The sequence below is a fragment of the Rhinoderma darwinii genome, chromosome 4 (assembly GCF_050947455.1).
Source record: "Rhinoderma darwinii isolate aRhiDar2 chromosome 4, aRhiDar2.hap1, whole genome shotgun sequence".
Taxonomy (NCBI): domain Eukaryota; kingdom Metazoa; phylum Chordata; class Amphibia; order Anura; family Rhinodermatidae; genus Rhinoderma; species Rhinoderma darwinii.
This window is the reverse complement of record NC_134690.1, coordinates 165,142,260-165,154,557: the sequence shown is the minus strand read 5'-3', so window position 1 is coordinate 165,154,557 and position 12,298 is coordinate 165,142,260. Positions and strand designations below refer to the sequence as shown.

At 40.9% G+C, this 12,298-nt stretch overlaps 1 protein-coding gene across 1 annotated transcript in view; it reads right to left on the bottom strand.

Moving 5' to 3' along the window:
• The window catches only part of MUC4 (mucin 4, cell surface associated), a 125,254-nt gene that overhangs the window by 68,738 nt on the left and 44,218 nt on the right, over nt 1–12,298 (bottom strand). The window contains exons 38-46 of the mRNA XM_075863666.1: nt 8,366–8,488; nt 6,759–6,884; nt 6,457–6,582; nt 6,166–6,286; nt 5,565–5,695; nt 3,577–3,649; nt 1,676–1,719; nt 269–402; nt 25–189 (exon numbers count right to left, since the gene is read on the bottom strand). Coding sequence (XP_075719781.1) covers nt 25–189; nt 269–402; nt 1,676–1,719; nt 3,577–3,649; nt 5,565–5,695; nt 6,166–6,286; nt 6,457–6,582; nt 6,759–6,884; nt 8,366–8,488 — 1,043 coding nt within the window. The remainder of the gene's footprint in view (nt 1–24; nt 190–268; nt 403–1,675; nt 1,720–3,576; nt 3,650–5,564; nt 5,696–6,165; nt 6,287–6,456; nt 6,583–6,758; nt 6,885–8,365; nt 8,489–12,298) is intronic.

The following is a 12,298-nucleotide window of genomic DNA, read 5'->3' as shown; positions in this document are numbered from 1 at the left end:
TGTTAAATATTGCAGTAAACTTACCTGATAGTAAGTAGTTCCCACACCTTTAGACAAGTCTGCATCACTCCAAAACACAGCAATTGTGGCCAAACTATCACTTTTAGTAAATCCATTGACGGGCGGGTTAGTATAAGAAAATATGCTATTTTTGGATCTTGGGAACACAATTTGACCATTGTCGGTGTACTACAAAAAAAAACAGTTTTAGGTTCATTTTTCCATGATTTTTCCGGGAAGGGTATGGATCTGAGCAATTAATACTTACATAGACAAAGTTCCTTAAACTGTTTCCAAAGGGAAATCCTATGTCTGGTTGGAAAACTGGAGATGTAAAATCTGTTGTTCTTCGGTTGTAATTTATATCAGTTGCATATGTTCCATATGGAAAAAGGGAAACAGCTACGGTAAAAATAATTGAGATATAATTATTCTTTTTTTTTTCATAGGAAAACATTGTCTATATAAAACCAAACATGGTCACTTACAAACATCCCCAAAATGTGTGTTTCACAATAGTATATGTAATCAACAAATATATTGATAATTAAATATAGAATTTAGTAGGATAAAAGATACAGATGAACCATTTAGGGCTTTATCCCTTTGCACAACAATACATAGAAATGTAGGGGTATTCCGGTGCCAGGAAGTGTCCCCTGTTCTCCCCCCAGCCACAGCCAGTGGGTGTTGAATGGAGCACATGTCAGGCATGCACCCTGCCACTTCATTCAAGGTCTATAGCACTGATGGAAAATGCCAAGTCGGGTTTGCGGCTGGGGGGAACGGATGACCCGGGAACTCCACCATCACCAGTGTATAGGTGATAACTTCTTGGGTCTGGAAAAACCCTTTAATTTCTATGTATTATGGTGCACGGTGATGCAGCTCTAAAAAGTTAAATGATAAAACTAATCTCTTCTGTATCCATATATTTTACCCCACTAAATTCTATATTTAATTAATACTATATATTTTTAATACGAGAATGGAATGCCCATAGCATTGTGGCATATCGTATACCTTGCCAGGACGCTATGGGAAATCCCATGCAATCATATGCACGTCATTACTATCAGGAGATCTAGTGCAAAATAAGTTGTGTCATTCTACTGAGGTTAGTTGGAGTATGATGTTGACATATTGCCTAGTTGTTCCCCACCTACTTCACAGCAATTGGTACAATTACCAGGAAGAGATACATGATTAGTTGTGATTCTGGACATGTGGCTACCCGCCCACTGATCCGGGATTCCATCCAACTACATGTTTTATTGGGTTTTAACAGTATATGCAATTAACTTTTGTAAGTATGTGATGTTTTTTACTTGTAGTAATGATTATATCAACATTTTTGTATCCAACATGTGTCAGGATGATGAAGATGGCAGGTTTTGGTAAGAAATATCCATGTATGTGGGTGTATATATATGTGTATACATGTATTTGTATGTATATGTATGTATATATATATATATATATATATATATATACATATATATATATGTTGGTGGTGGGTTTACATGGACTTGAGAGAGTCCATTGTATAGCTGAAATGTGGCTTTTACTCTGTATGCATTTCTTCTTGGATTTAAGTGAGCATTTTATTGGATAACTGGAGCATTGACAATCCTTGGTAAACTTACGTTTTCTAATATATGTTGAAAGTACTTACCAGCTATGATACTTCCAGTGGTGGTTGACGTTGGAGCAATACTTGTACTTGATGAATGTGTTGTAGGGGAAGATGTTGACCTTGGGGTTATTGTAGTTGATGATGTTGTAGTTGATATAACAGTCACAGGAGTGGTAATAGTAGAATGGATTTCAGTTGCTGTGGGACTCAAACTCTGAATAGTTGCAGTTATTCCAGTAGTGATAGTGCTGGTGTTTGTGACAGCAACTGAAGTGGTATTGGTGGTTAGATTGTTAGATACTGTTGTACTTGAGGTTGGAATTGTTGCATTTGCGACTGGAGTCACAGTGCTGACGTTTGCGACAGGAACTGGAGAGGTGATTGATGTCTGGTTGTCAGGTATTGTTGGACTTGGAGTTGGAATTGTTGCATTTGTACCAGGAGTGACAGTGCTGGTATTAGTGACAGGAACTGGAGTGATGATGGTCGTCTGATTGTTAGACACTGTTGGACTTGTAGTGGGGGTTGTTGAATTTGTACCAGGAGTGATAGTACTTGTGTTTGTGATGGGAACAGGAGTGGTGATTGTCTGATTGTCAGATATTGTTGGACTAGTACTTTGAATCGTTATATTGACTCCTGAAGTTATAAGGCTGGTGTTAGTAATGGGAGAAGTGATGGTGGTCTGATTGTAAGATCCTGTTGGACTTGTGGATGGAATTGTTGTATTTATACCAGGAGTGCTAGTGTTTGTGGTAGGAATTGAAGTGGTGATAGTGGTCTGATTGTAGGACACTGATGGACTTGTAGAGGGAATTGTTGCATTATTGCCAGGAGTGATAGTACTGGTGTTTGTGGAAGGAACTGGGGTGGTAATGGTGGTCTGATTGTCAGGTATTCTCTGACTTGTAAAGGGATCTGTTGCATTATTACCAGGAGTGTTAATGCTGGTATTAGTGACTGGAACTGGAGTCATGATGGTCGTGTGATTATAAGACACTGTTGGACTTGTACTCTGAACTGTTACATTTACTCCAGAAGTGACAAGGCTGGTGTTAGTATTTGGGGAGGTGGTAGTGGTTTGGTTGTCAGATACTGTTGGAGCTGTTACATTCAAACCAGGGGTGACGATGCTGGTGTTGGTGATAGGAACTGGAGTGGTGATGGTGGTCTGATTTTCAGGTATTATTGCACTTGTAATGGGACCTGTTGCATTATTACCAGGAGTGACAGTGCTAGTATTAGTGATAGGAACTGGAGTGATGCTGGTTGTCTGATTGTCAGGTATTGTTGGACTTGTTAAGTTCAAACCAGGAGTGACCATACTGGTGTTAGTAACAGGAACTGGAGTGGTGATGGTGGTCTGATTGTCAGGTATTGTTGGACTTGTTAAGTTCAAACCAGGAGTGACCATACTGGTGTTAGTAACAGGAACTGGAGTGGTGATGGTGGTCTGATTGTCAGGTATTGTTGGACTTGTTAAGTTCAAACCAGGAGTGACCATACTGGTGTTAGTAACAGGAACTGGAGTGGTGATGGTGGTCTGATTGTCAGGTATTGTTGGACTTGTTAAGTTCAAACCAGGAGTGACCATACTGGTGTTAGTAACAGGAAGTGGAGTGGTGATGGTGGTCTGATTGCCAGGTATTGTTGGACTTGTTAAGTTCAAACCAGGAGTGACCATACTGGTGTTAGTAACAGGAACTGGAGTGGTGATGGTGGTCTGATTGTCAGGTATTGTTGGACTTGTTAAGTTCAAAGCAGGAGTGACCATACTGGTGTTAGTAACAGTAACAGTAACTGGAGTTGTGATGGTGGTCTGATTGTCAGGTATTGTTGGACTTGTTAAGTTCAGACCAGGAGTGACAATGCTGGTGTTTGTAAATGTCACAGGAGTCGTGGTTATGGTCTGATTGACTGTGGATTCATTTGCAGCTGATGTTGTTACAGTGTCTGTTGCTGTTTCATTACTATTTGGAGTTGCCGTTGGAAATTCAGTTGTGGTATTTATTGCTAAAAAATAAAAATTGCAACAAGATTGTTTAATATCTCAAATATGCATTAGCAAACAGAATAGTATCCCACATACTTTTAGGTACTGTATATAAAGCAGGGTTGCCAAATGTCCGTAAATTTACGGACATTCCGCAAAAATTGGTGTTTTTTTCTGCCGTCCGTAGCATCCAGCAGAGAAAAGCACGTCCGGGATTATTTTGCAGTCTCCCGAAAAATTTGCACTGTGCATGCCCCAAAATGTACACGCGCAGTGCAAAGGTATAGTAGGCCGCGGCCAGGCATATTTCCAGATTCTGCTGAATCTGAAAATATGCAGGCTGGCCGCTGCCAAGTGAGGTCGGTGCTGGGAGTGGACCAATCCAGTCACCTGACATGAGCTCAAGTGACTGGACTGGTCCAGTCCAGTGATGTCATTGACCCTCTGTCAAAACTGATTATCCGCCACTTCGCTTCGCAGAGAGTGGTAGCGGTAGGCTACCGCTGTCCGCTCTGTTTGTACTAAGTACAAGGGAAGGGGGAGGCTGTGCGGCGCTACTTACAAGGGAAGGGGGGTGCTATCTAGAATGGGGCTGTGTGTGACTATCTACAAGGTGGGCTGTGTGTGGCTATCTACAAGGTGGGCTGTGCATGGCTATCTACAATACAAGGGTGGGCCGTGTGTGCCTACTTACAAGGTAGGCTGTGGGTGGCTATCTACAAGGGGGGGGGGCTGTGTGTGGCTATCTAGAAGGGGGTGCTATCTAGAAGGGGGCTGTGTGTGCTATCTACAAGGGGGGCTGTGTGTGACTATCTACAAGGGGACTGTGTGGCTATCTACGAGGAGGGGCTGTATGTGGCTATCTACAAGGTGGGGCTATGTGTGACTATCTACAAGGGGGGCTGTGTGCGGCTATCTAGAAGGGGGTGTTATCTAGAAGGGGGCTATGTGTGCTATCTACAAGGGGATCTGTGTGGCTATCTGCGAGGAGGGGCTCTGTGTGGCTATCTACAAGGTGAGGCTATGTGTGGCTATCTACAAGGGGGGGCTGTGTGGCTATCTACAAGGGGGCTGTGTTTGGCTATCTACAAGGGGGCTGTGTGTGGCTATCTACAAGGTGGGGCTATGTGTGGCTATCTACAAGGGGGGGCTGTGTGGCTATCTACAAGGGGGCTGTGTGTGGCTATCTACAAGGGGGCTGTGTGTGGCTATCTACAAGGTGGGCTGTGTGTGGCTATCTACAAGAGGGGTTGTGTGTGGCTATCTACGAGGGGGGCAGTGTGGCTATCTACGAGGGGGGCTATGTGTGGCTATCTACAAGGGGGGTGCTGTATGGCTATCTACAAGGTGGGCTGTGTGTGGCTATCTACAAGGGGGGCTGTGTGTGGCTAAATACAAAGTGGGCTGTGTGTAGCTATCTACAAGGGGGGGCTGTGTGTGGCTAAATACAAAGTGGGCTGTGTGTGGCTATCTACAAGGGGGATGCGTGTGGCTATCAACAAGGGGGTGTTGTGTGGCTATCTACAGAAGGGGCTGTGTGTGGCTATCTAGAAGGGGGGCTGTGTGCAGCTATCTACAAAGGGGGCACTGTGTGGCGCTATCTACAAGGGGGTCTGTGTGGCACTATCTACTAGGCGGGCTGTGTGGCGCTATCTACAAGGGGGACAATAAGTCGGCACAGTGATCTGGGCCGGATGGAGAAAAAAGGGATAGTGAACGACACTAATCAGAAAACATCACCTAAGTTAGCGGGGGCGGAAAGCTACAAGCGGAGCTGTGATTGGTGAATTACTCTTAACACCCTGCACAGTGCACAGGTAATGATTTTGTAATGTGTCCGTAGAAATTTTGGTCTGTCCGTGAATTCAAGCTCAGTTGTCCCTAAATTTCTGAAGTGGAGATTGGCAATCTATATGTGATGTCACCAGTACTTACCAGTACACATATGCATGCCATCGCCTTCAAATCCAGGCAGACAGTGGCAGGAATAGTTTCCAGGTAAGTTATTGCAAGAGGCATTTGCAGCACATGGAGAAGTTATATTAGCACATTCATCAATATCTAAAAGAGGTAAACACAAAGGTAATGTTTGAAAGATAAGTTAATAAAATGGTATAGAGCATGGTATGCTCCTTTCTGTCTTTGTTTGATCCATTAGATGTGTTTTTTTGCCAGTATATGATATTTTGCAGATATATTTGATTTCAAACAGTGTTTAACATTTACTAGGACATAACTTTAGTTCTATTAAAAGGTAATCTAATTTTACATCTAGTAAATGTTTCATCTTTTTTTGTATGTTTGTACATTTTTTACTAATATTGCCAGATGTATAACTTGAAGCTCCTGGGACCAATACAAAATCTATAATATGTGGTATTTCAAAAACTGGAAATGTGGAAGAGGCACCTTTAAGTTCCCTCAGGCATCAGGGCACATGTGTGACTGCTAGCTCTGCACCCACTATAGTTACACTACAAAATAGAAATTACTCGGGTATTAGTTTTAATGTAGACCAGTCATCATTTTACTAGTTCAGTTGTTCTTGTAATCGTCTACATACGAAGGTTTACAATCACATGTGTAATTTCTAGGTATGTTAGTACATCTGGCCTTTTCAGAACAGAGAGAAGTAATATTTGCACATTCATCAATATGTGTAAATATATGAGACTATTGTAATTTATGTCTACATATCAATAAATATATAAACATTAAGTATGTCCAAATTGTTACTGATTGTTACATTTGTATTTGGAAAACTGTTAAGTTACTACATTCAAAAAAAACAAAAAACATTTTAATGTATAAAAATTAAAGACAGTACCATCACACTTGGAGCTGTTCTGTTCATTCACATTGTATCCATTGTTACAACTGCAAATGTGTCCACCCAGAAAATTGGTGCAAATATGTTCACAATAAGTGGTATTTAACTTGCATTCATCAACAACTATAAAAAAATATATAGAAATTAGATAAAAGATTTGAAAACATCACATTCTCACAGAATTAGGTGAACCGTTTTATTTTTCAGTTAAAAAATTATTTTTACACACAAATTATAATTTTATATTAAATGAATGACTTTTTAACATCAAATAAATATAAACTTATATTTTCTCTTACCTGTACAGTTGACACCATCTCCCGTATAGTTTTCCATGCACTGGCAATCAAAAGATCCAGCCACATTAGTGCAGACAGCGTTTACGGAGCAGTTATTCAAGCTAGAATCCGCGCATTCATTAATATCTGAAAAAAATCATACAAATGAAGATATTGCAGAAAGTAAATTGGTAATAGTCATAACAACAGCAATAAAAACAGTAAGTAATAGAAGATCATTATATGATTTCCTCTATCATACTAGTATAACACATCTCTGTACACGTGTGTTGCTGGATTAAAGGCCATGAACACTTTTGCAAAAATTTGTATTGCTTAATTAAAATCGCCTTCAGTAACAAAAAAAATTATTCTGTAACAGGGCCCTAACTGTCAGATAATTTATGATACTAGTCTCCTTAAATAGGGCAAATGGACTTTTTGGATTCTCTCAGGCTCCAGAGCTCAGGTTCAACACAAACCTCTGTTTGTTTGTAGTCTGTAACTATGGAAACACATAGGCCTGCATAGAAGCTATAGACACAAAACGACTTTATAAATCAAGAGCATTTGCAAAGATTCCTAATTTTTCTCTGGCTACTTCCAGAAATTCTTCTATATGGTATTGAACATTCTTGGGGCCTTTCTAAAGTTTTCCCTAGACTATTGGTTTAACATCTAAAAAATTATAGCTACTGAAGGCTGTGTTCACACTCAACAGAAAAACCATGACCATGTGCCGGATCCAAACGGCACCCTATGGACCACCTTGATTATAATAAGGTTCTATTGAGGTTTCCATCATTTCAACGGCAGTAATAACACTGCATGCTGCTCCATTCTGAACAGAGTCTTGCAACACATATGTGAACAGAGCCTAATATTTAAATTACACTGGATCAATTAAATATTGTTTAGAAGGTTTTTGGTTTTTTCCCCCTTTTTTATTTACTAGCAACAGTTAACTACAAGTAATACCAATTATGGCAGCTATTAAATCTACATAGTATTACCATCTTTCAACATTTAAATTTAGTCCGTCCAAAAATGGTGGTCATTAATTATCTAGCCGCATTAAATTACTTAGCACAGAAAAATGGTCACCAGGTCTAAAGCTGATTTCACAGAAAGGTATAAACATGCAGTCCGTCTTGAAAGTAAGGCCTGGTTCACACAGGGAAGGGCATGCTCCCACGAGTCGGATTTGCAGCGGGAAAACTCAGCAGCAAATCCGACCCATATTCGGCATGGAGTTCCAGCAGAACAGAATGTCTGCATCCAATCGTGTCTGATTTAGTGCAGATTTTTGGGCAGATTTGCCGCTGCAGAGAAGAAGAGGGCAGAAGTGGGGATAAAATCTGCAGCAATTATGCTACATGGGAAAAACGTAATGGTCATCTATATGAGATATTTTTTTAGATGTATTTTGTAGAAAACTGAAATGTATTATTTGATGAATTACAGTAATTTCTACGAAATAGTGCAAAAATACATCTGAATGCAACCTAATACAACAATGCATTTGTGTGGATTAAGTTGCATGAATTCAGCCAGGTTCCATAATTATGGGTTCTAAACATGGCAGTGTTTTATTTTTAGATCTTGTAAAGTCAAACAAATGTACTTACCGATACAGCTGCCATTGACTTCTTTGTAACCTGACTTGCAAACACATATAAAGCTGCCTATTGTATTTATACAAACTGCTTCTGTTCCTGAGCAGTACTCTGGACGATCACATTCTACGTCATCTGTGAAAAAATATACATAGTTTATTAGCTCCTTAAAGAATTGCAAATTGGCGCTGACATATAAAAATTTGGGCATAACTGCAAAGTGCAAGGTACAAATGTGAACTAACAGGTAAAGAAAGCATCAGAGCACACACTTAGCACATATACATTTCTCCTTTATGTTAAAGGGTACCTGTTGTTTCATTTGACTTTTCAGGATAAGCTGCCGTGTGTGTACATGAGGAGTACCACTATTTCTGGCGACTATATGACTTTGATTTTGCAATTACACCGTACTGCACACAGTACACCACATACAGTAAGACTAGGAGAATTTGCTCCATAACCTTCTTTCTCACTCAGAAACAGCTGAAGGATCATGCAGGACATATACAGAAAAGTACTGACCTGTACTGACGTGAATTAAGTTCTTTTGTTGTGATAGAAAATTCCTACGCCTGTCATTCTGCTCTTATCTCCTGCACTTTATGCTCACTCTTCCCCCTCCCCTCTCCATAGACATATGTAATTTGATAGATGTGAGCTGCAATCTGACTCAAGACGGAGAGAGCTGAATTTCAGAGTGAAAATCAGTTTAAAGAGACTCTGTCACCACATTATAAGTGCCCTATCTCCTATATAAGGAGATGGGCGCTGTAATGTAGGTGACAGTAATGCTTTTTATTGAAAAAAACGATCTTTTTTCACAACGTTAGGAGCGATGTTAGTTTATGCTAATGAGCTTTCTTAATGCCCAAGTGGGCGTACTTTTACTTTTGACCAAGTGGGCGTTGTACAGAGGAGTTCATGACGCTGACCAATCGGCATCATGCACTCCTCTCCATTCATTTACACTGCACTAGCGATATAGATATATCACTATGTGCAGCCTCATACACAAGCCCTAACATTACTACAGTGTCCTGATAATGAATACACATGAAATCCAGCCTGGACGTCATGTGTACTCAGAATCCTGACACTTCTGACTCTTTTTTTGTGAGATTCCGGCAAAAGTGAAACCAAATCTCGTTTAGCTCCGTGATCTCGTGAGATTTCGTATCCGTTGCTGGAATCTCACAAAAAAGAGTCAGACGTGTCAGGATTCTGAGTACACATGACGTCCAGGCTGGATTTCATGTGTATTCATTATCAGGACACTGTAGTAATGTTAGGGCTTGTGTATGAGGCTGCACATAGTGATATAACTATATCGCTAGTGCAGTGTAAATGAATGCAGAGGAGTGCATGATGCCGATTGGTCAGCGTCATGCACTCCTCTGTACAACGCCCACTTGGTCAAAAGTAAAAGTACGCCCACTTGGGCATTAAGAAAGCTCATTAGCATAAACCAAAATCGCTCCTAATGTTGTGAAAAAAGATCGTTTTTTTAAATAAAAAGCATTACTGTCACCTACATTACAGCGCCGATCTCTTTATGTAGGAGACAGGGCACTTATAATGTGGTGACAGAGTCTCTTTAACATAGGGAGGGGGAGCAGGAAAACAGCCAGATAAGAGCAGAAAGAGGCTTCTTACTCTGATAAGACATATTACAAAGTTTCTTATATGCAATGTTAAATACTTTTGTGTCAAAAAAGACAAAAGTATTGTAGGTATGATACCTTTATTGGCTACCCATAAAAGTTCTATATGCGGCTATCAGAGCACACAGGCTCCTTCTTCAGGCAGTTTACAAATGAATAACTTAGGAAAAAGCTCAACATTTAAGATGTTACACAAAGACAATTAGTACATGAGGTGATACGTCATTAAGATAAGCCGAGGCAATAAAACTGAGGTTATAGGGGTGATGACTTAGGAGTTAAGGCATCTGGAGTCAGTCTGATGCGGGATGTGACGTGTGTCCATGTAGTGGCTCATAAATCCAGGTGTTACAGTGAGGCCCTGTGTCAATGACTGGAATTTTATCATCAGCTTGAATTCCCAAATTTTTCTTTCTCTGTTATTCCTTAAATGATTGCTGGACAGTATTAGGACCTTTAAGGGCATGACCACACGTGGCGGATTTCCTCCGCAACTGTCCGCATCAATGCCGCACAGAATCTGCGTTGCAGATTCTGCTGCGGATCTGCACAAAATGTGCAGTACATTGATGCGGACTATCTGCTGCGGACTGCGGGAAAAGTGCTTCCCTTCTCCCTATCAGTGCAGGATAGAGAGAAGGGACAGCACTTTCCCTAGTGAAAGTAAACGATTTTCATACTTACCGGCCGTTGTCTTGGTGACGCGTCACTCTTTCGGCATCCAGCCCGACCTCCCTGGATGACGCGCCAGTCCATGTGACCGCTGCAGCCTGTGCTTGGCCTGTGATTGGCTGCAGCCGTCACTTAGACTGAAACGTCATCCTGGGAGGCCGGACTGGAGACAGACGCAGGGAGTTCTCAGTAAGTATGAACTTATATATTTTTTTACAGATACATGTATATTGAGATCGGTAGTCACTGTCCCGGGTGCAGAAACAGTTACTGCCGATCGCTTAACTCTTTCAGCACCCTGGACAGTGACTATTTACAGACGTCTCCTAGCAACGCTCCCGTCATTACGGGAGCCCCATTGACTTCCTCAGTCTGGCTGTAGACCTAGAAATACATAGGTCCAGCCAGAATGAAGAAATGTCATGGTAGTAAAACCAATACGCTCCGCAGCACACATAAGATCTGCGGACTTCATTGCGGAATTTTGACTCTCCATTGAAGTCAATGGAGAAATTCCGCCATGAGTCCGCCACTGCTCCGCAACAGACAGAGCATGCTGCGGACACCAAATTCCGCTCCGCAGCCTATGCTCCGCAGCGGAATTTTACGCCTCGTCTAAACGAACACTGCTAAATTAAAGTGTAAGTCAATGGACAAACGGCTCCGCTGCGGATTAACGCTGCGGAGTGTCCGCAGCGGAATTTAAGTGAAATTCCGCCACGTGTGAACCCAGCCTAAATCTGCCAAATTGTGATCAAGTCCAGAGAAGTATTTTCCCACGTGTGTATCCAGCTGCTGTTTTATTGCATGTCTGTGAAGGGTCATCCTGGTTTTTTTAGTTTTTGTTTTGTTTCTCCAATGTAGATTATTCCTTTACTGATGCCCCTTGTACACAGTTTCTTATAATCACCTGTACTATTAATTTATGCAAAGTTTGTTGAAATAACATTGTCCATTTAAGCTATTGCTGTACAATTGCAACAAGTCAATGACTCCAGTACATTTACATGTAGCAATAATTGTTATGATTTGTTAATTTTTAAGTGATCTACAATTATTGTCTATATTAAATTCACAAAAAGCTCAATAATAATTATCATAAACGTATCAGTATATGTCGCTCATCTGACATTTACAATAGATATGCTACTTCGACTGAGCTTGCGTTTAAAATGGAATGAATTATGCATAGTAATTGTAGTGATAGGAAGATACTCACAACAGTTTTTCAACCCACCATCAGTCATCGCTGGATTGAAAAACTGTTGTGTGCAAACCGACCATAAGAAACCGGTTTAGTTGTGTTTTAATTATTGCTTAAAGGGTAACTACACTTTTAAAAAACTTTTGACATATCAAAGTGATATGTCAGCAGTTTTGATCAGTGGGGGTCCAAGCACTGACACCCCCACCGATCGCTAAAATGAAGAGGCAGAAGCTCTCGTGTGAACAATGAGCAACTTAGTTTTTGAATAGCTTTCGTTGGAAAGACTTTCTATTGAGCCCATATACCGCTCCGAGGAAAGCTGAGAAACGACGATCAGAAACTAAGCTGCACAGCACTCACTCGAGTGCTTCTGCCTCTTCGTTTTGTCGATCGGTGGGAGTC